This window comes from Camponotus vicinus, unplaced genomic scaffold (assembly GCF_025532165.1).
Source record: "Camponotus vicinus isolate PSW18456_S1 unplaced genomic scaffold, iyCamVici1.0 SCAF_6, whole genome shotgun sequence".
NCBI lineage: Eukaryota > Metazoa > Arthropoda > Insecta > Hymenoptera > Formicidae > Camponotus > Camponotus vicinus.
In genome coordinates, this window is record NW_028141978.1 from 3,341,578 (window position 1) to 3,365,975 (window position 24,398).

General features: G+C 32.2%; 2 protein-coding genes across 5 annotated transcripts; both read right to left on the reverse strand.

Annotated features, from left to right (window-relative positions):
• Positions 1–92: 92 nt before the first annotated feature.
• On the reverse strand, positions 93–14,498 carry Syn2 (Syntrophin-like 2). 3 transcript variants are annotated; one of them, XM_083101661.1, is made up of 12 exons: positions 14,365–14,498; positions 11,792–12,137; positions 11,097–11,376; positions 6,603–6,707; positions 6,273–6,468; positions 5,515–5,640; positions 5,265–5,426; positions 4,792–4,976; positions 4,514–4,672; positions 4,070–4,294; positions 3,788–3,991; positions 93–3,709 (listed from the first exon to the last, which is right to left on the reverse strand). In XM_083101661.1, exons 3-12 carry the CDS (start codon positions 11,157–11,159, stop codon positions 3,602–3,604), a joined length of 1,533 nt encoding a protein of 510 aa, XP_082957787.1. In that variant the 5' UTR covers positions 11,160–11,376; positions 11,792–12,137; positions 14,365–14,498; the 3' UTR covers positions 93–3,601. The 3 variants fall into 3 exon arrangements, with proteins under 3 accessions (XP_082957787.1, XP_082957785.1, XP_082957786.1); XM_083101659.1 differs by having other exon boundaries at positions 6,273–6,471; XM_083101660.1 differs by lacking the exon at positions 14,365–14,498 and adding an exon at positions 12,221–12,368 and having other exon boundaries at positions 6,273–6,471.
• On the reverse strand, positions 12,547–16,570 carry LOC145972757 (mitochondrial nicotinamide adenine dinucleotide transporter SLC25A51). 2 transcript variants are annotated; one of them, XM_083101663.1, is made up of 4 exons: positions 16,436–16,570; positions 15,931–16,141; positions 15,535–15,589; positions 12,547–14,672 (listed from the first exon to the last, which is right to left on the reverse strand). In XM_083101663.1, the coding sequence occupies exons 3-4, from the start codon at positions 15,565–15,567 to the stop codon at positions 13,962–13,964; spliced, it is 744 nt and encodes a 247-aa protein (XP_082957789.1). In that variant the 5' UTR covers positions 15,568–15,589; positions 15,931–16,141; positions 16,436–16,570; the 3' UTR covers positions 12,547–13,961. The 2 variants fall into 2 exon arrangements, with proteins under 2 accessions (XP_082957789.1, XP_082957788.1); XM_083101662.1 differs by having other exon boundaries at positions 15,306–15,589; positions 16,436–16,568.
• Positions 16,571–24,398: the final 7,828 nt, after the last annotated feature.

Sequence of the window (24,398 nt, forward strand, 5' to 3'; positions counted from 1 at the left end):
ACATCTTACTACGTTAATAATTTACGAAATGCAATAAAAAGAGAGAGAAAAAGATAGAAAATCGATAGGCAATTAAGAATGCATCTAATCTGTAACTTCTAACAATGATATATTTTGAAACATATTGTCAATGGGGGGATAAACATTATGATAGATAAACTATATTTCGAAATGTAAGATTAGTGTAAAGCCGGCGAGTTCACTGTTCCATTTCGTTCCTTATTTGGTAAAATATATATGAGAAGAAAGGTAAAGGAAAAGGGAGGATAAATCTAACGAACAAAATAATAAGATCTGGATTCTAGCTCGAATGCTCGCTAATCAGTTGAATATTTAGGGAATCTAAGTACGCTTTATATATACATATAAGTTATACTATTGTATAACTTATGGAATGAGCTGAATTTTGGAAAAAAATCATATACACATATGAGTAAATTCGATGAAAAATTATACTGTCCATCTCGCATGGATATAAAATAAATTCATAAATTAATTCACTAGGATTATACTTAAACACTCTGATTCAAATTGAAAAATTCTTGATTTAATTTTAAATATAATTTCTAGTCTAACAAATATATAAGAAATTTAGTAAACTCATAAAGAGTATAACAGAGTATACAATATGTTAGAGATTTTTCAACAATCCGCTATGTAGAACAACCTGTAGTTTTTCAATAAGTAACTATAAATAATTTAGGCCTAATTGCTTAAAATTTTCTTTCCAGCTTCATTCCATTCTTTCTTATCTAACTTATGTACTATAATTGTGCAGTTCTCGATAATTCTCCCGATTTTAAGCGCAGAAAATACATGATGAACATAATGCATCGTTAAAGAAAAAAATTAATATCCAATATCTCAAATTTTATCAAATTAAACATTGAGATTATATGTAAATTAAATTCTAATTAATCAAACATTATCTTAATAGAATAAAAAATAAAAGTTCTAAGAAAAATTCTAAGAAATTCTTGTTAATTCAAACAAAATTTAAATGATGACATTAGAGCCGTTAGTCATAGATATTTGCTATACAATAAAATACATATAGGAATACTTTTTGCAATATTATCTAAATGTAGATTGTGGTACTAGTTTCAACTTTTACTCCGATCAATTTTTAATTTGTAAAATTCTTATTCCTGTCCTCTTAAACTAAAAATCGGTACTGATTGAATGAAACTTTTTCATATAATGAGTAGTATAATCTCCACTTCAGTAGTCTGTGTTCAGTAATCTCGTATCAATAAATCGCAAACAAAAAATGTTTATTATAATTGAGAAAAATCTAGATAAAAGTCGAAACTGGTACCATTATGCCTAATCACTTTTATATTAGCCCTAATTATTATTTAAATCTTAATCGAAATTTTTAAGTTAACTTATATAAATGAGATATGTAAAAATACTTATATCGAAAAATAAAGATTTATAACAAATAGACAAATTTTTTTTCCACTTAAAATAACGTTCTATTATAAATCGTCGTCATATAGCTGTGCTTAAATTCAAGAATATCATTTTATTCTTACAGTACTACGATATATCTATTATATGAATAATATTCGGAAAAATGGGCAGGAGAATACTTTTTTTCTTACATGATAAACATCCGTGCAGTGAATTTACAAAAAAACAGCGTTTTCTTTTTCCGAATTCTTTCAGATTCTCAACCAAGAAAAAATAAAGAATGATATTAAATGTTTTGATCATAGATATCGCGTAAATTCTTCCGATATTTTATAGACTAAAAAAGTACAATTGATACATTATGATGCAACAGAAAAGTGAACATTTTTCTCTATGTTACTTTGTAGGCACTTTCTACGAGTAACCGGAGACTCTCAAAATACGATAGAAAACAAAACCCATGACGATATCCTCAACATTAAAATTAATTTTACATCTCTATATAACATAACGTACATGATTATTTGTCCTACGTATAAGAAAATTAAGAACGATTAGGCGTACATTGGAAAACGTGCAACATTCCCGCGGATCCTATTGATAATGACACTATTTCTTTTCCAGTCATATAATTATTAATGTATGCAGTTTTTTCATATTGTATATTGTATCTTATATGTTTATATCTTAGTTGCTTATCATTTCTTCTAGTTGTTCGTTCATTATAGATTTATTGCTTTAAATATAATTGCAAACTGATAAGATACTCACATAATATACAATATTAACTCTATATCGCTAGATAGTGATTGGAAAGAGATAATTTATATATTTAAAGATATTTTTTTATCGAGCTATCGAAACATGACATTCGTATATTCATTATGTATCAAATAAGCTTTCAGTATATATGACATTTCCGCACATTAGAATTATTAATACAGATGAGTTTCCGCGAATCTCGCGCAAGTTAAACCATCCATAGAACATAGCTATTATAGCCTAGTATAGGGAAGTCAACAATTACAAGTGTTTCAATGACTATAGCTCGATATTAATAATATTCACGTTTAATTTACAGAATTTTGCCCCCATCGATAATATTGCATAAAAAAAAAACTATTCCATCCATTATGAATGTGAGCCATCTCTAATTGTAGATTATAATTTATTGCTATAGGAGTGTAATTGTTATTTTGACGTTTTATCGTATGGACGAATCAATATTGTTTTATTTTCAATGTAATTACACTCTTTAAAGTATCCCTTTAAGGTTGCAAATTAGAATTTCTCTACTAAAATGCAAGTTGTTCAAATTTTTTATCAATATTTTAAATATATGAATGTATGTAATGATTTTCTTTATTGATGAGAAACAGAAATTTGATGCCTCCTTTAATTTAGCTACTTCTTGTTCATGGTTTTTTTAAGGCACCTGATATATGTATGGTACGCAATGCAATATATATTTATATACAAATAAAATGTTTTATAACTAAAAACATTATTCGCGCCATTATTGTAACTTAAAGATCGGACCCCCACCCCGACCGTACCTGTATTGATTTCTATAAATTCTAATTCAATATTATTATTTTATAATATTAAACGATAATTTTTTAAATATTCCATATTAACGAAACTATAATCAAATATCCAAAACAGAAGAGAGAAAAATTTACTAAAATATAATTAAAATATATAAGCATATAACATATATTAAATATATAGTCATGTATACACACAAAACATATTATGTCAAAAATTCAAAAAAGAATAAATATACACAACAAAAGCAGATAATATATAACATAATCGCGTCATAGAACAATTATACATAAATGCGCACTGCCGCTCCTAGAAACTAAGGAATTCTTATACTTAGATGCGTATAATACTATAATAGCCGTTAGGTTCATATGTATACTAGTGAAATTGGCTTGGTAGGATGAATAGAATAGTACCGCTTTGTGATCTGTATATTTATGTAAACGATAAAAATATTTTTTGGATATATTGACTAGTTTCTGTCACTCCTCTTCTGCTGCTTCTCCTTTCAGCGAATTTTTAGCGCACTTCAAGCTCTCTATCTAATCCATATAACGACAACAGAACACAAAAGTGATCCACTTGGTGATTCGTCGGCAATAATGTTTATATCATATTACATCTATATTACAGCTCTTTACGGAGTGGTCGACGTTAAAAATGTAGGATCTACCGCGGCTACCTTTGCGGTAAGAAACGCATGCATACAGAATAACAAGTTTTGCAACTGGGAACACTCCAATTCCTGTTGAAATGTATGCAAGACGTAAATATACATTTCTCTATATTGAACCTTTTAATTTGCCACAAAATTCAGTTTTACCTTCGTTTCGATAGCAATACTATCTGGTTCTTGGAAGTGTAATTTGAGCCTGCTTTTACCGTCGTCGCTGGACCCTCTCAATTGAGAGAATTTGTAACGCCACGCAATTTCGCCGATCCCTTCGTACGACAACGTGAATCCTTGAGTCCATTCCAACGTTAAACCTGCGCTTCTGCTATTAAAAGTCACCGGGAAGGTTTTGCTCTGAAACGAAAAAGAGAGAAAATACATTAGAAAAGGATGACGATGTTGAAATTGTTTTAGACGCGGATCACGACGCACCTTTAAATACGTAACAGCTGAACATATAGCGGTGTGCCACGCTGCCTCGACCCGCAGGAGTTCTTGTCTAGTCTCGACGCTCAAGTAACGTGGCGGTTTTCCTGGACTTTGCGCCAAGAAGCAATGCTGTCGCTCGTCCACATTCTCCGATTCGCGCATCACGCGAAACATTGTCTGATACACCTTGAAAGTTAACGCGCAGCGTGACCAATCGCCGATATTGCACTGAAAAACGACAATAATATGAGAATATTTCTTCGATTTAACACACATAATTTTACGATATGTATGCACACTATTTCTCATGATTTTGTATTGTTTTAATTATAGATTAACATAGATTTAAATTTAAAAATAATATTGTTGACCTCGCTTTTTGCGACTAATGATTTTTTTAATTAATCCAAAATAAACGAAATAAAAAATATGCAAGTTAATACATACAGGGGGTGTTTCAAACAGCAATAAATCCGGTCCCTTTAGAGCCAGAAACCGCGGTCTGTAACTCTGCCACGGTTGATTACTATTGCTAACTGCCTCATTCACCCAGCCCATGTATTCTATGCGTTCGCCGACTCCAAAATTACGATTGTACAGTTTCATCTAAAATGAAATTTAAGCTCAATCCACTCGAAATGATACAGATAGTTAAGTATTAATGATTAATTATTTGGAATATTATATGGAAAATATGATACGTTCAATTGCATTATTTATATCACCTGCAAGTGCGTTAATCCTGTAATGTTATCAGTTATATATTTTAACCATTGGCTCAGAATAGCGCTATCATCGCAGTGTATCACTCCTGTACGCGCCCCGTTAAGACCTCTCACTTCGAATGCGTTTCTTCTTAATTTGTCGGTTCCAAATATATATCTTGTGACATACGCCATCATTAATGGAACTGAAACCACCATAATGCCACCATTAATCATTTACGTACTGTAAATATGCGTACTATATATTTAAATTACTGCTCGATATTTTTAGCCCGAGAAATGAAAATACATATCGTACATATATAAAGTGTTTTAAAATAACATTTTTAGCAATACATAACAATCGCTTTTATAATATAAATAAAGCTATACATAAAGCTCAAAAAGTATTACAATTAGCGTCAAATATAAAGGAATAAATGCGACTCGAATCTTAAATTTATCTATTTATTTTAGAATGAAAATATAATTACCCGTAATGACATCCACCCATCTTTTATATTGCATCGAACTCGAAGATGCGTTCGAACTTTGTCGACTGTGACTGCATCTGGGACTGCCTCCTTGCCTGTTGGGCGATATCCATCCGTCTTCCGCCGTACCATTGGCAACATTATCCAGCTTTTCTTCCTTCTCTGTTAATAAGCATTAAGATATCAACAGATAAATACATCACAATTTATCAGTCAATTATTTTTGTAATAATTTATAATATTATAATACCATTCTTTTGTAAAAATGGCTTGGCCGCTCGATAATGTTTGACCGTTAAAACTACTATATCACCAGCATTCCTCAAAATATTGACAGCATCGTCGTGATTACACGCCGTAATATACTCTCCGTTCACTGTAGAATCATAGAGCATGGATTATTAATTAAATAAGCATGGATTAGTAATTTAATAAATTCTCGATATTGTCATAAACAAAGAGTAGCACGTAATAAATAGAGAGAGAGAGGGAGGGAGGGAGGGAGAGGGGAGGGGGGAGAGAGAGAGATCCTGATTGTCTCGAATATAATACAAAATAGCATCGATGTCAACTTTTCTTTCAATAGGAGCGAGCACATTGACACAAGTAGGAAAATTGAAATCGATACTCATTAACTGTACAGGGTGCTATTCAACTATCGTCAAACTGTCAATGTCGTATCACAGCGTCGGGGCAAATAATACGGAGCAAATATTAATAGAAGATATCATAGCTTTCACATAGACTGGAATAATCTAAATAGAATTAAATTAGCGCGGGAAGCAAGAAGAGATAAACGTGGATAACAATATAATGCCAATATCGAATTTTCGACTTATCTTAAACATTTAACGTCAATCTAAATTAGAGAAGGATAAATATTTTATGCGCATGTATCAGATAAATGTAACATGTATAATTTATGAAACGTGTCTCATCGTACTGATAACGGAACATACATTATGTAATATTACATAAGCAAACACGTGCGTACAATTTTATCGATACCTTTAATAATTGCGTCTCCTACAAAGAGTTGACCGCACTGATCGGCGGCCTGACCTTTATAAATCCTCGATATCAGCACTGGAAGTTTATGTTCCGCTCCACCCTTTATGCTCAGTCCCAGACCACCGACCTTCTGCCTGGTAATTTGCACCATGCGCTCCTTGGCGTCCAGAGGTGGTTTATTGTGATTCGCTGCCTGCTAAAATTTAGTCTCGTCTTTGGCACATATAATACAGTGGTCCGTGATCGATAAAATATCACATTTATATCGACGCGATGGTTATTCATTCTCGGTAAATAGTTAACACACACTATCGAAAGGCACTTTACCTCCAAATCCTCTCGTTGAAGCTTCAATACCTCCATCGACAGGTGCAAACGCATTGGGATAGGTTTACTCTTTCCATCGCTAACCGTCACCATTCCCGTTCGTACCTATCGATAATAAATTCAAATGGTCAAAAACCATTCCCTGTCGTCGAGGACTGTCATTTTATTCGCTCGAAAAATATGAGAAAATACGCGCTATCTAAATGGAATTTCGAGAAGATACGGAGCAGATTTAGTGACCTGAAAAATCATATAAATTGATTGTTCTTAAACTAAGTATCAAATCGAATTTATCTCTTCACAGTTTGTTGAAAATACTCCATTTTTATGAGTTGCGGCTTCAGATTTAAAAATAATAATATACAGCGCTCTATTATTTTCTCTGCTTTTATTCAGAACGAAGTAATTTGCATTCAACAACACTGAGTAGGACAACACGAAATAGGAAAAGCAAGATAAAGACTCGCTGAATTAAAGAGAGAAAATAGAAGCTATTTTAGAGATGCTCTCGGGAGAGAGAAAGGGATGCAGGGTACAAGCGGACGTAGTTCCAAGATTAAAAAAGAAGAGGCATGTCGTGATGTGCGATACCGATATTAATGGATTTCTATGCATATTGATTGATTAACAAAGTCACTGCACGCGGCCAAACATGCATTTATGCATGAGAACTTGAGAAAGGTTCCGATAAATTCTTAATTGGATGTCACTGTTTTATTGGGTTACAGCGATCGTTTTCAATTATTCCGAACGGAATTATCGTTATTACGTTATTTCCCGTTCGTTGGCCGGTGGAACGAACCGTGTGATCCGGCCGTTACATTTGACCCGCGTGAGACCGCAATCGGCTTAAATTAATTCATATTTGTTAATTTGCCGCGTGCGGTTCGCGGGAAATTAACCGCATCGTAGTTCGTACGATCTACAAATGTCCATTATTTTTTTCCAATGTAATGACAGCTTCGTTTTATTAATCAAACTCCCTCTCCTCTCGTTTTTTTATGAACAAACACTCCCTGAATTATTCAATCAATCACGATTCGATGTTGATACTCTCTTTTTTTTTTCCTCGATGATGAGGAAGAGAAAAACAGTTAAATGATTTAGAGAATCAGTTAACATTTATAGACATCATAACGTATATAGAGTGGGATGTAACTCAGCGCGAGCTATCTTTCATTTATGAGGTTCTTGACTGTTCTTGAATTTTGAATCAATTTTTCTCAAGATGTCGATAGGAATCAATCGTTTGCGATAAGAGTTATTGATATTCTACACATTAAACTTCTATATAAAATGCACTTTATATAAAGTGCATTTTATATTGAATGTAAAAAAAGCGAATTAAACGAAGAATAAAATACAAAGATTGAAATGTCAGAATGGTTTATCAATATGAATTTATAAAAAAAAATCCATATCGCTTTTTTTACGTAGCGAACGAATCGATCTCGTCAAAGAAAATCACACTCAATTGGTCGCGAAAGTCCCGAAGAGTTTCTAAATTGATCCATTCTTTATATATATGTATTAAATGTGACAATCGAAAACGCGACTGATAAATGAAATTCTTCGGGGTCATTAAAATCAGATAAAACGGGACGACATTTTATATTTTAACACATTTTCCCCGTCTGAATGCCCTCCTTACACATATATATATGTTATATTTTTAGTAAACGAACACAGAGCGTTCGTTATTTGTCCCCGTTAACAATTCGTCCGTTCCAATTAATTCGACATTAATTATTACCAGGAACGCTAAACTATCCTCGAAATATGATCCATTGAAACGTGCAGAACGAATTCCCGATAACGATATCAGTTTGCGTGAAATTCACCTAATAAATTCTATTTTCATGATGTTTCCTGATACAACATTACGATTATGCGTTTCATATATTTTTATAAAGTATTATATATTAACAATAAAACGATGATTCCCGATATAAATTATAATTATGTGTGTTACTCATATATTTTTAAAGTATTATATATATTATATATATTAACAATAAAACACAATAAAAGGAGAAAAGACCGACTCCATAATTTCCAAATAGATCATGCCGTTTCGCGCATTTATTATTACATACCTTTCTCTATAAATTCAACGTGTGAAATATTTAACAGAGTTTCGCGGTTTTCTCATTGCCGCGACCTTATTCGTAATAATCCTCAATATCCGAGAAGAGGGCAACGCGATAATGATCGATGTCGTTCGTATAAGCTTTTTTCTCTCCTTTCTGATTCGAAAAAAAACCAACGTGAAACTCGTTACGCGGTTGCAGAACGAGAATTTTATCGCAAAACAGGTAACAAACTATCGTTGTTCTCGTAAAAACACCTACGCGATATAAAAAAAAGTCGCGATTTCTCTGAAGAAATAAAAGTGAACTCTAAAACGAGTGATATGTTATTGATGCGCCAGATTATTGAATGTAACAATTTTTACGTAATCCAGCAAAATGTGATATTACACATTATCAAGGTATCATTAACATAAAACATTATTAACATAGACAAAGTAATTAAATTAATTGGTATTCGCGGCACGAATATCGATCTTCTCTTCCACAGAGTTGTGTTTAATGGCAAACATCAAACTGCCAATTTGGGGTACATACGCAGGAGCATCTATCAAAGCAAACGATAAGGCTCGTTTCTCGGAAAGCATCAATTAAGCGCTGTGTTGGGGGTTCCTTAGGCTATAAAGTCTAGAATCCTCCCTGCGATACTAAAAACCACCAAATAGCCAATTTCATCGCAGAATTGTTGCTGCAAGCATTCGTTAAAATTAGATAAGATTTAACTGTCATCCCCCGACTCTTCTTTCTGCATTTAGAAAGTAGGACATGGAATCACGTTTAAACTTTAGTCATATTTAACTAACGTTTATGGAAACGGATCGATTCTACCAATATCGATCGATATCCTATAGTCTATCGCTATGTTGTAGCTAGTATGTAACTATTACGACTTGGAAGAAAACGGGAAATCTCGGTGAAACAACGAGTCGAGTTTAGGGAAGATTTTCGTTAATAAAAACGACCAAACTTTTCGCGCGCCCGGCGAAACTTTTCTCACCATTTTGCAGTAATCGGGGCGAATCGTCGGGGGCTCGTTTACGGGAGATTAATGACGTTTCGATCGAGAAACATTTTATGCACCTGTCGCACCGTGAATTTCATCGGGATGATAAAATGTGACGATTGAGCGCGTAAAGAGAATAATTGACGCGAGAAGATGAGCTGAAGATGTACGAGCGTTGGTCCAGAAAATTCCAAGTCCAAAACATAACTCTCAGATGTGACCGCATCTTCGACTTCTAAAAACGTAAAAAAATTTACTTAGACGTACACCTTGAGAAACATTTTTTCTTATACGAAGCACGTACGAAGTGAATCATTTATATGTTTGATAATTAAATAAAGTAATTAATAAGATAATTAAAAAATAATTAAAAAATAAAATAATTAATTACATTAAATTAAATTATAGATTTGATAATTAAATAAAAATTATAAGATAATTAAATATATTAAAAGAGGTTTAATATTTCTACTTTAGAGAAGATTAAGAGAGTCACACAGTTTTCGCTCTAAATGCTTTTTTTGCACGAATGATAAACCTTGGGGAAGATACACTCTGTGAATGCGTCTTCTAATTATGGGGTATCCAGATGATATTGCTTCATCAGTATGTAAGCATGTATCTGCTCGAAGCGGACGGTAACGAGTAGAATTACGTGTGCAACGCGACCCGACTAAAATGCACCGCAGTCGCATACACGACTCTTTTGACCTTTCATTCGCTCTTATCGTATGCAAAAACACGAGGCCGCGCTCACATACCGTATCTAGCGGTAAATGCTGCCGTGACTGCAATCTGTGATTAACGTTTAACGAAACATTCATATAGACTATATGAACCGACTCGAAATGAGACTCGGACTGACTTCGGATACAGAAAATAAGATCGTATTATTTGCGCGTATCAGAGAGAAATAATTATGTCGAGAGAGTTGCATTTTTTTACATATATTTCAAGGGAATAAAGCTCTCGAATAAATTAAATAATTAGATTCAATGATCTAAATATCCAATCGTTATATAAGTATTATGTTAACGATACGTTTCCTAACGAAATTACAATCGACCTCATCATTAACCGAGACAAATTAATTAAATAGCTCGAATTAATTTCCGGGAATAGTCTTGGAGATAATTTTAAGACGGACTTTAATCCCCTTTAAGTCCCGATTTGGTCTCTAATGGAAAGTGACTTGGTTTAATACGTCGAATTGTATCCGGATATCCAGGAATATCCAGCGCACATCTGCTCGAAGCGAGCGTCCCGGAGACCAGGCGTCGCGGCCAGGATTATGCGGCTAAGTATGCAAGTAGGAGCCGCGGATGCGCTTTATTATTGATCATCGAAGATCGACGGGCAGCGTGCGAGATCGCCTTGGCCCCTCTTCCTCGGGAGACGTACCTTGAGCTTCTGGTCAATCTTCTCCTCGATCGGAGTGCTCATCTTCGTCGCGTTGATTCTCATTATTCTCGGGCGTGATTAGTGAAGTGACGGCACCCTGGCGTTTCGTCCGAGGCTCGTACCGCTGCTGCTGTCAGCCTCGGCGACGGGACTCGTCGTGGCCACCGCTGGCAACATCGGCGGCTACCGCACTATCGCGACTCCCACTGTCCCGGTAACGGGCTGTTCCTCGCGACGGCAGCGCGACGACCGCGACGGCCCTTCATCGTAGCGGCTCTCCCTGCGCGAGAGAATGTATATCAGAGAGGGAGGGGAAGAGAGGGGGGGGGAGAAAGAGAGAAGCTACCGCGCGCGCGAGGATTGATATACCGGTGCGTTTTCAATTTCCAAGAAGCGCGAAAATGATCCTTACGACTCTGGTATCAAAAAAAAAAAACCCTTGACTCCCCGAAATTAGAATTTATGACCTCGAATCGTTGGACTGTCTCTCGGAAATTGAACTAATTTACGACGAATTCGATTATCGCGAGGACGTTTCCTGAAGAAGGTTCGTCTTCCCTCGAAAAATCTACCCCTCGACCGAAATCGACAACTCCGATTCGAATCCCTGATAGGGAACGATCGAGGGGAAGAGTCACGTCGAGGCTCGACGAGAGTCCTCGGTCGATCCCGGGTCAGCGATTATACAGCCCTACCTATGCGATCGAGTGGAAAATTGGTGTCGGACCGGTGTCGGACCGGTGTCGGCGACGACGTCGATGCGACCGGAAGATGCCTCCGGATGACGAGCGTGAGCCTGGCGGCGAGCGCGGAACTGGCCACACGCGTCTGTGTCTGTCAGTGTCGGCGACATGTGCGCGCGCGCGCGCGCGCGGACACATATGTCGCGCGGACCGAGAGCCTCGGCGCATCGATTTATGCGGGGCGCCGCGCATAAGCGGCGTCTCGTTCTGGCTCCTTCAGGCGCGGATCAAAGCAAGCGTCCCTGCGTTGACCAGGCCAATCTGCCTCCTCCTATCGACCTCCTTCCTTCGACTCGCGCTGCGAAAATTCAAGATACATCAGGATAATTTCATCTCTCGCGATAACTCGAGTCTTAATTATGGACATAATTTTATGTATACTTCTCTTGCATTTGTTTTTATTCATACATTCGTGTCCGAAAATATTCTACTGCGAGTTTTTTTTTAATATAAAAGTAGATTTATAGAAAAGGAGAGGTTCTTATGTGTCTTTTAGCCGTTGTGTCTTCGCGATAAGCTTGAGCTTTTTAGGCTGCGTTCTGATATAAACTGCCAGTGCTGAAAATCTATAGTATACGTGACGTAAACTATAGATTTTCAGTACTGGCAGTAAATATCGGAACACAGCTATATTTAATTTGGCGGGAATTTTAAGGATGTACATTGAATATATCTATACATAATTGTAATGAAATAAAATACTGTAATCGATATCGAAATTATATTGTATTTTGAATTACTCTTCATATCTCGGTACGAGTACATAACATGAATATTTAATTAGTCATATAAATATCGTTTGATATCTATATGTATATCATTGTTCGATTACTTTGTGTAAATTGAATTATTTAATCATACAATTATAACATTATATCATGTCACATCTCGTTGATTGAATTGTTGCTATATCTCGCTAAATTTCTATCATGTATATCACAAAATAAATATACATTGACATACATATGACATTATAACATATAAAATTAATATTATATGGAGAAGAATCACGTTGTATTTAAATAATAAGTATTTTGTATTTTGCTCCTTCTCTATATTATTTTAAGCGAGAGAATTCTTCAACATTTTTACGTTATATAATATCACATATGTGTTACTGTAATAATAAATATCGAATATTTCTCTTTATTCTATTTTTTGGATTATTGACACACAATATCATATCACACATTACAAATCGGGCCACTGCATTCTAGATATAATTATAAGCGTTTCAAAATTCAGAGATTTTCCATAGAGTATTTGGCCCATATTCTGAATCCTCTTTTATCGATAAAAGTGCTCCTAAAAGCGGCCTGTAGCCAATCAGAAGGCTTATATGCCACTTTTAGAGGCACTTTTATCGATAAAAGAGGATTCAGAATATGGGCCTTTGTGTATAATTGTAATTAAAGAATTTTTGTATAAAGTATATCAATATACATATGCAGTAATTATATATAATTTGTGGAATAAACACAAACAGGGAATAATTATAGTTTTATCAACCATAAGATGAAATAGCATTTTGCTCATGATTTGGAGCAATTTGTTTATTATCTTATTAATTGGATTGTAATTATTTTCCATCATTCATGAGTGATGTATGTTTGAATTATATGCATTTAAAAATTCACATGATAAAGTTTGTAAAATTTATAAAGTAAAGATTAAATTATCAAAGATCTCTTTATAAAATTATCTATCTATATGTGATTTGTACACACAAATCATACAATCTTTTTGTAAACAAAAAGAATATGTTTTTTAAAATCCATTCTGGATTATTCTTATTAAAAAGGAAACAAGTCAATCTGTGACAATGTTTCCAAACAGTTATTAAAGCTAGGTAGATATTAAACTAGATAAAGTTTTTATACACACACATACATACATACATATATATATATATATATATATATATATATATATATATATAATAGATTTCTTTCCTATGTGCAATCCTGCATATTTATAGCAGGAAGAATGTGCGATATTCACATCTTGTATTTTTCTGCAAAAGATACAATTTCCTACTATTATCTAAAATATATACAGCAGGAGGTGAAATAAATTTCCTAAATACATACAAATAAAAACACTATTTTCTCCATTAAATAATTTAGAAAATAATGCTCTTCAAGAAATCATATGATGCATTTATTACACCCCAACTAATGAAAGACCTCATGTAATTCAGGTGTACGCCTTTGTAAAAAGAAGATAAACTTCGATCTCTGGAGACATATAGCTCGCGAATCACAACCTGGAATTTCTCGAAATCACCACCAATCTTTGTCTGCATATGTATTTTGATTACATTCATCGGATAAAACACTGTACTAGTAAAGCCACCAATGAACGCACCGCTGATAAAATTCATCAATAATGAATCTTGTTCGCCTATCAACACTTTCGATTGATCTCGCAGAGTGAAGAACATAAGATTGGACAAGCCATTTCTATATATGATAGGAACCATACCGCGATAACATTCAGAAATACCGTAATTCGTCAACAGATACCTAAACGTATGGGATGTGTTCTTGAATTTGCCATGATATCGCCAATCTTGAAGTAGCGTTTGTACTCTCTCGAGCGGTATGAGCACAGCCTCTATTGTGCCGGCTATATTCGCCGCCAGTACCTTAGCCAGCACATCGTTTTTGGTGAGCAAGTATAATCTCTGTTTACATCCTTCGTATGTGCTAAACATTAAACTGAGGGATAGAGTCTTTTGGCACAGAGGTGGTAAAATTCCACGATATAACAATTGTATTCCCTCTTGCGACATCTGCCCGATCGCAGCTCTCACTGGTACTCCCTCCAAAATCTGTATCGTAACATAATCAAATGTATTTCTATTTAAATTTTATAAAAGAATTTCCTCATTTTTCAGATATTTTTATTCAAAATTACCAATAAAATTAAAGAATTTTTATATGCAATTCTTGAAAATAAGTATTTTCACTATGTATTTTATTTATATAAGTATTTTTCATAAGAAAAATAAAGAGTCACTTAAATTTTAAATGTTAAACTTAAAAATATAATGGAAAAATCTAGCTTTCAAAAGATAAACATTTTTTTATTTGCATAGCATTTTATTTTTTATTACTAAAAATTACAAAAAAGAATTCACTGTATATTCAGTATTTTATGTTAGAATGTTAAATATATAATGTTAAATATATAACTAAAAAAAATATATATATATATATTTTAAACATGTATAAAATTCATAATTTGGCCAATTGATTGATTATATGTTGCTGAATGCTCGTAATATAAAAGCAAAATTATCAAAGAGAGAATTTTATTAAAAATTGAGTCTCAGTACAATTTCAGAATTCTTTGATTTTTCTTGATAAAAAAAGAAATCTCTGAAAAATCTAATTTTTCTTAAATACTCTATGTTGCCATGATGTGCAAAAAAATATTTATTAGTGTTATTTACATTACGAACCTGTCTGAAAATGATTTTATTAATCGGAAAAGTGACAGTAACGTTAATAACAGCAGCACCCCAGCCACAAATAAATTCACTGATATCATCTCTTCTGATTTTGAGGACTGAATACAATGATAGCTTTTGCGACGTGACGTTATTCATATTAGTATAATTTTTAAGAACACCAAAAATATTCAGAAGGAAAAATATTCAATTGTCTTAATATTAAATATACTCTACAAACTTTTTCTCCAAAGACATTTGTGACAAATTGCATATTGAATTAGGCATCTTTTTATCTGAAAAATAAAGACAAAGATTAACTAATAATTGATATCCAAGCCTCTTACTTCTAAATCTCTCATCGATATGAATGAATTTGTATCAATGAATTATGCATTATCATATCTGAATGAGTCTTCCCTTTGCACTTGTCTATTAATATTTTCTTATACAAGGAAATGTAATTTCAACGTACATAAATTTACAATTATACTCGTTCATTTGCAATCTAATTTGCAATTGAAAAGTAAGTTTTATATTTGGAAAGCGTGAAAAGTCTTCGCGCGAATACATTATGTAACCTAACCTAACCGTATCACGTGTTGACGAATTCCCAAGACATCAATTTTCGACTTACGTGTTTAAAGTTTCCTTCCGTGCCATTCAACCCATAGTTTTAAAGACATCCATAAAACTTTAGGTATTAACGGTGCCGAAGACCGTGGCACTCGTTATCACGCATTTATCATTATCGATGACGTGTGTATGTCAAGTGCCGCCATGTTGGGTCTGACATATCATCTACAGCTGATCAATGTTCGATCGCGGCACTGGAGAGGGAGCTTTCCCTAAAGAAAATCAAGACCAGGATTAGAAAGAGACATATATATTTTTGGTTGGATCTCTGTCTCTTTTTATACTATATCATTTAAACTAAAAACATTTATCATCAGATATCACAGTAAAATAGATACGGAGCTTCCAGATAAATTTTTCGGTTTTATTTGCAAATATAAACAGTGATATTGGAAGCTAAATTTTACTTTTTTTATTCGTTAAGTATCTACATATAAAGATGCTTTTGATCAATGTTTTTAATTATGATATTAATCAACCTATCCGTGACCAAAGTAACGATTTACCTAGTGTCTATATATCTTTTTCTACGAATTGGATTATTCCTGCACCATTGAAGGCTCTATGTATGAAGACTAGAATCAGGAGACCGAACTAGGCCTGATTAGAGCCACCAAACTGTGCCGAAAAAGTTACACGTTATTATTTCCAAATTTGCCCACTTGTAGCGCTGGCTACTTTAAGGTGCCGGAAACAATACGTGAGTCTCGAAGTAGTTGATTTATAATAACTTTAAAATATGACTCTTCAAAGAAGACTTTAAAATGTGCTTTGTAAGAAGCAGCATTTTAGAAAAATAATAGTTATCTCATTATAACTGAGGCAATACGTACAATGTCCTTACACGTCTAAAAAATGTTGTATAGACATGCGAGTCTTGGACCTTGGTTTACGATTGTATCAAGAGTTAGGTTATATTTCCGGTACTTAATTGTCGCCAGCGCCGCATTTGGTACTAATAGATGAACGGATTTCGGCTTCACTCTATCAAGCCTAGTTCGGTCTCCTGGTTTCTAGTCTTCATAGCTCTATGTTACCAGAGAGAAGACTGAGAGATGTCATGGCCCGTTTTTAGGTGATCCCTGGAGGCGATACTCCCTCTGTGGACATTAAAAAAGTGAACATGAACTACAAAGCCAATGTCCACGAATGTTCTCAGAGGGTAACATATATGTCTCTCTGATAATATAAATAATATAAATAAAAATATAAATAATTTAATTAATAATAATTTATTATATAAAAATAGTATGTTCTCTCTTTCCACGCTATTATTTATTTATTTATTTATGTGTGTTTTTTTTCTTCTCAACATCATTTATTTATTTATTTTTTATTTATTTATTTATTTATTTATTTAGCTCGCTCTAAGTCAGTCTTCTAAAATGCAAAACTAAATATTATAGAATTTGACTTTGAAAATAAAATAATCGAATAAATTCAAATAATTAGCATAACGAAAGGTTCCATGATAAGTTATTTAATAAATAATCAATTTTAATTAATTAATGAAAATACTTCTATAATTTAATATTCCGCGTTAGCGTATATTTTATAATATATAAAATATTTCGGCAACGAATTATCGATAACACGGTGTTCGACTTTGGCAATACAAAAAATAAACAGTAGCGCGCTATGTTAAAGCTTTAATATTAGAATTAACTATGTTTCGACCAATGCTTTAAATTTTCTCAATCCTTGTTATTAAACAATATACAATTTAATCGAAAATCGATTAAATGATAGGAATCCAAAATATTAAATAATTACTTCGATAGTTGCGATTTTTACGGACAATAATAATTATTATAATATTTAGAGTCACAAATATATTTCATCCGTGTTACTTTATCGTTCTACTTGACAATCTAAATGTAATTTGGATTGTGAGAGAACACGAAGTAAATCAATCGAATTATAGATGCAAATAATTAATGAAAGGATAAATTGTTTAATAAATAATCAATTTTAATCAATAAATTAAAATACTTCATTAATTTAATATTCCGCGTTAATGTACATTTTATAATATATAAAATATTTTGGCAACGAATTATTGATAACATGGTGTTCGACTTTGGCAATATAAAACATAAACAGTAGCGCGCTATGTTTCAGCTTTGTCATCATTCGTACGGTGACTCTCGAGTAATAAGATAGTGGTGAGAAACGTTTCGTATTGTATTGTAATTTTTTTACTAAACACCGATTACGATTAATATCGAAACATAATTTGCTTTAAATATTAATATAAATTAATTAATTAAAAATTAATTGACGACATGAAACTGTATCGCAACTATAAATCTTTATCGAATCGCGCAATCATTCATTACCGTGATTAAAAATTGAAACAAAATATACATAAAAGGAGATAAGAGACTTAATTATGTTATGAACTTTCGATCATTGATGCTTATTATATTTCATTAACAATATTAGAATTAATTATATTTCGACCAATACCTTAAATTTTAACAATCCTTGTTAATTAAACAATGTACAATTTAATCGAGAATCGATTAAATGATAGGAATCCAAAATGTTAAATAATTGCTTCGATCGTTGCGATCTTTACGGACAATAATTATTATTTCAATACCTAGAGTCACAAATATATTTCATCCGTGTTACTTTATCGTTCTACTTGAAAATCTAAAAATAATTTGGATTATGAGAGAATACAAAGTATAAAACAATCGAATTATAGATGCAAATAAATAGCATAACGAAAGACTCCGTGATAAATTGTTAAAAAATAATCAATTTAAATCAATAAATTAAAATACTTCTATAATTTAATATTCCGCGCACGAATATTTTATATTACAGAAAATATTTCGGCAACGAGAGAATTATCAATAACACCGTGTTCGACCTTGATAAACAATATCGCGCTATTGTTAATACGTTACACGGCTTTATTATCATTCGCACAGTACCTTGAGCAATAAAGTAGTGACGTTTCATATATTATCAAATTCTTTCTTTCCATAGTCGACCCTGGCGATATAAACAGTACCGCGGTAATGTTCTTGACTTACAATCATTCGCTCAGTGGCTCTTGAGCAGTGAAGTAGTGATGTGAGACGGTTCATATATTATCAAATTCTTTCTCTAAACACAATTGCAAGTGCAACGAGGAACTTTTCGTGAATAAGTGTAAGTGCAACGAGGATTAAAGTGCCACGAGAAAAGAGCGAAGGAAGCAAAAGAAAAAAGGAGGTTTTGGAAGTGGATGGATCAATAAGAGAAATATGATGTAAGTCATTAATATAAATTATTTATCACATTCATTATTTATTATATTGTTGCGTCGCCGCGTCCCGTCCCGCTGAATGTATTCGTCACCCGTTGAATTCTTTCGAAGAAGATCGTTTTCGCGCGCGTTGTCAAGATATTGTTATAAACAACGACTGTCAGAGAGTCTAAGCCCAGCTGTCAAGTTGTGCGGACGCGCGTCTATTTGTGATCCGTTTTACGATTATTCTGAATACTTGTACGTTACTCGCGATTTATTAAAATTCTTGTGCATCTTAAATTGCGTTATTATTTACGAGTACACGAGCGTCAGCGTATGCTATGTATTTTGCCGATTGTGTCGCGCGCGTTCGATATATATCGCATTCGATATATACCGCGTTCCGCGGACGCAACAATATATAAATTATTTATCAATAATATATATATTCAAAATATACATATTTCTCGTTTCGTTTTATTTCTTTGATTGTGATTTAATAGTGATTTTAAATTGTAACATATATAATATATGTATACTTATAAAAAATATTCCATTTTATTTTAAAATAATTAAAACATTTATAAAATTTTTTATTAATTAATATTTTCAGATACTTTTATCTTTTATAAAACATTTCAAATTAACATATTTATTTAAAATATAAACTTAAATTATTTAAATATTTCATATATAAAAAAATAGAAATTTTTTTATTTATCATATTTTTAAAAGTTTATATCTAAGAAATATAAATTATTTTGTAATTACGCAGTTTATAATATTAAAATATATCTATTTAAAAGTAAAAATGTAAAAATTAATTGCGCGCAATAATTAGGTTTAAAATCAATTATTTTGAACATTGCTTTGTATAATAGATGTTCTCTTATCCTATATATTTTTATTTATCGTATATTTATTTATATTTGCGAATTTAAATTTATGTACTATATTACAAAATAAATTTCAAAATTATGTATTATATTATATATAAAATTATATATAATATAACCCTCCCATGGGGTACACCTTGTCGCGGTGGGAGGGCTTAGTACTTGGATGGTGCCTTGAGGTTTATCTTAAATTTTTCTATTTATGATAAATCTTAAGGTGCCTGAATGGGAAGCTAAGTACCCTTTCGCGTCGTCAGTGCCGTCAACGTGCCGCGGACGGCAAGCGCTTCGTTACCGCGTTTTCGCGTTGTAGTATTCTCGCGTCGTCGCGTTTTCGCGGAACTTTTGGACTTTTCATATAAAATCCCAATTTCATTTATTGTCACGAGTCTCTACTTCCGATGCCAATTAACTGGGATGTTCGAGTTTGCACACGTTGCTATGCAACGTATACTCGCGCTTCGTGCTTCGTCAAGTGATTCGGCCCGAATTAGTTAGAACTCGATCGATTGCTCGGAATGGTCGTCAATGGGTCCCTTCTCTTTGCTCGTCTACAGCCACACGCACTACGTGTGTTAACCCTGTCGAGGAGTCGAGTGGATTCCCCTAGGCACGATTTTCGCTCGGTAAAAGGGGTTGCCTCCCCATTTTCTAAATTGCTGAATGTTAGCATTTAAAAAATGTGGGTATCCTCTTCTTTTGCCGTCTACTAGCCTGGTGTAGCATATAGCAACCGCGAGAAGCATAATATGTCCGGGCGGAGCACCTGAAATCGTGCTTAGCGGGTCCAGGTTCGATACGAGATAGGATAATTATGCGCGAAAAAGAGTTGGTGAACTTCATTTTCCTCTATTTCCGTCAATCGTTTCGTCTTCTTTCCGGTTTAGGCTTAGTCCTTGCTCGTTGTATCGTTGCAATCCCGACCGGTTGACTCGAAGTTGATTCTCGTAAGTGAAATGGGATTTTCGCTCGTACCGAAACCGGGAGTGCCGTCTAAAGTATATACATATTATGTATATACACATCGCGTGATCAAATATAAAATTTTTAATCGTTCTTATACAAGATTACCGTTTTAACAAAAGAATTTTATCGCTGTCCCTCTGCAATTGAGTATTTTGAATATTATCGATTTATTTATTCATCGCGTTTTATTACGAATTCAAAAGCGCGATTTATCTTATAAAAATTCGGATGTAATTCGGTCGGTGAATTGTATATTCGCAAACATTACAGACATCAAATGATTGTCAAAATATTTTCGATTTTCTATATTTACGTGATAATAATTATACCGCGCTCGTGTCTGTTGAGAGCTTCGATTATTATATTATAAAAATTATACGTATCGGAATCAGATATTCCGAATATTATCGATTTATTTAATCGTCGTGTTTTCTCGGGAATTTTAAATCGCGATTTATCTTAATATTATCTTATAATTTAATCGTTGACTTATACGTCGAAACTTTGTCTATCTTTCCACGTCTTTGAATATTATCTTTTATAATCTGCGCTAGTAGTGCAAATATTTTTTTACTATTTAAAAAGATGATGGATAATTTTATTAATGATTAATCGCGATTGTTTAAATCATTATATAATTCTTATTAAACTCTACTAATACATCGATAGTTAGAGATATAGTTAGATAGTTAAATTATTAGAGAGGAACTTTGGTAAAATCATTCGTTCCGTTATTCTCTATTAAATGGCGAACAACGTGATTTTTTAATTATATTTAAAATTGTAAAGTCTTAAGATTCATTTTATTTCATTTAACTAATTATGCGCGAATTGAATTTACTTTTAAAAATGTTTTAAAAATGAAATTTAAATTATCAAAATTATTTTCAACAATATTAAACAAATTGCATAATTATAAATGTTCAAGATATATTTTAACATGTTATATTTTATTTAAAAAATTAAAAATATATCATATATATGTGTAAATTAATATATAGCTATAATATTAAGTCCAAATGTTAATGCTGTCAATATCAAATTATTTATGTTATTAAACATTTGAATAAATCAAGTACTTTTATTTGATATTGATAACATAAATTGTATTTTGTAAATTGTAATTTGTAATTAGTAAATTGTGTTTTGTAAATTGTAAATAGTTATAATTGTATATTAATTATAACCTAATATTGATATTTTTAATTATTGACCTAAATGTGTATAAAATACAATTATAACTATAATTATATTATATGAAATTGTATTTACGATTGTATATTACGTATATACATTCTTATGTAAATTACACGAAAATTATCGAAAGTATACGTATAATGATGATATAATAGTAATTTCATTAAATTAACATATTTGATTCTATAGTATATATTTTTGAAATATTCATAAAAAAGTAACTGTTTATATTTTTATATCAAAGAGTCACTAATAAATTCGGAAAATTTTTATATAAAATGTAAAAATTTGGTGCTAAATTAATGATCAAATATAAGCTTTACAAAATTAGACGAACGCCTTCGTTATAGAATCGCGAGTCAAATTATTATAAATTATTTAATGATATGCTTTCCGTTAGATTTATCTATTTATGAATTCCATATCGCGCGTAATTAAATAATCGTAAAATAAATTAATAAATTATGATTATGAAAATACCGTGCTCTTTCCGCGTTCTTTTTGCGTTTTCAAACGAGATTGAATTAATAAAGAATCTTATCGCTGTCTCTCTTGTCAAACAATATTGCTAAATATTGTTAATTAAATATAAAGAAATATGGAATAAGAATGTGAAGATTCGATGTGATAAGTCAATGATTATTACGAAATATTAGCTTCACAAAATTTAACGATCACCTTCGATATTATAGAATCGCGAGTTAATTATTATGAATTTAATAATTTGTTTCTTCGGTTATATTTGTGTATTTATGAATTTCGTATCGAAAAATATTCATAAATAAATTAATAAATTACGGTTGGGAAAACACCGTGTTTCTCCCGCGTTCTTTTCGTGTTCTTATACGAGATTAATGAAAGAGTTATCGTTGTTTCTTTCGTTAGATAAACATTAATGAAAGTTGCGTGACTCGTACCGCCGAGGAGTCGAAACGATTTTCATTATGGAGAATTATTTCTCATCGGTTCTTGTAAGATCCATTCGCGACGTCTAGTTCGATGCCCTGTTGAAAATTGAGGATTTTTATTGTAGGAATGGAACTAATCCCAGGTTTTCCTGACAATTTCCGACAGCAATGATTTCGGTAGTCATTCAACGACGAACGCCATACGCTTCTTTAAAGTCGAATTAATTTAAATAATATATATATATATATATATATATATATATATATATATATATATATATATAGATGTGAGAGAAATGCATCTATTCTTTTCTTCGTTAAAAATGTTCTGTCATTATTAGGATTGGTATTATTATTGCCTAATGCCAGAAATATTTAATAGTAGATTAAATATGGATATAACGTTGTGTATAAATTTCTATTTTTCAAGTAATTTCATATTATAATTAGTTTTTATTAACTTTTTGGATAAAAATGATTACGAACGAATATATTTTATTAATTATTAATTATCTCATTTGAAAAATTATTTCTAGGTACTGGGGATATTAATATTAGTTTTTAGTTTCTTTTAAGAAACTATTTGCAGGTATTGGACATCCACCGCCATTTTAGAATATTAGTTTTTAGATGTATACTATTTTATATATATGTATAATAAAATACATGCACAAATTAACGTATCCAAAATATTTTTATAATTTTTGTTAATATGATATATTATGTATACGCGAAATTATACATGAATGTTACATAAAATGTGCGAATACTTAAAAATTTAGAGACGAATCGAATGGGTACCCTTATATCAGTAAGATATTGATTAAAAAAAAAATTATTAATTTAAACGTTACAAGAATAAGAATCTAGATAATTAATCTAGAATTAATTATATATTTAAAATTATTTCATTTATCTTATTTTGAACACTATTCGAATTGAAATCTTTTAAATCTTGCTGTTATCGGGCTCGATTCGTCTCGCGCGCGCAGATGGTACCCCAAATTATGTGTTCGCACATTTAACACAAACTCCAATAATGCATGTATTTTATTATTTATAAATATAATCGTTCGTAATCACATTTCAATAACAAAGGTTATATCCATTTAGTTTTCAATAAAGAAATATATTTCTTAGTAATGGAAGAACATGTTTTCTGACGTGAATATCAGTTTGAATTGAAAATAATGACGAGGGATAATTGTCTTTGATTTAATACTGAAATCATTGCTATCGGGAATAGTCCGGAAGATCC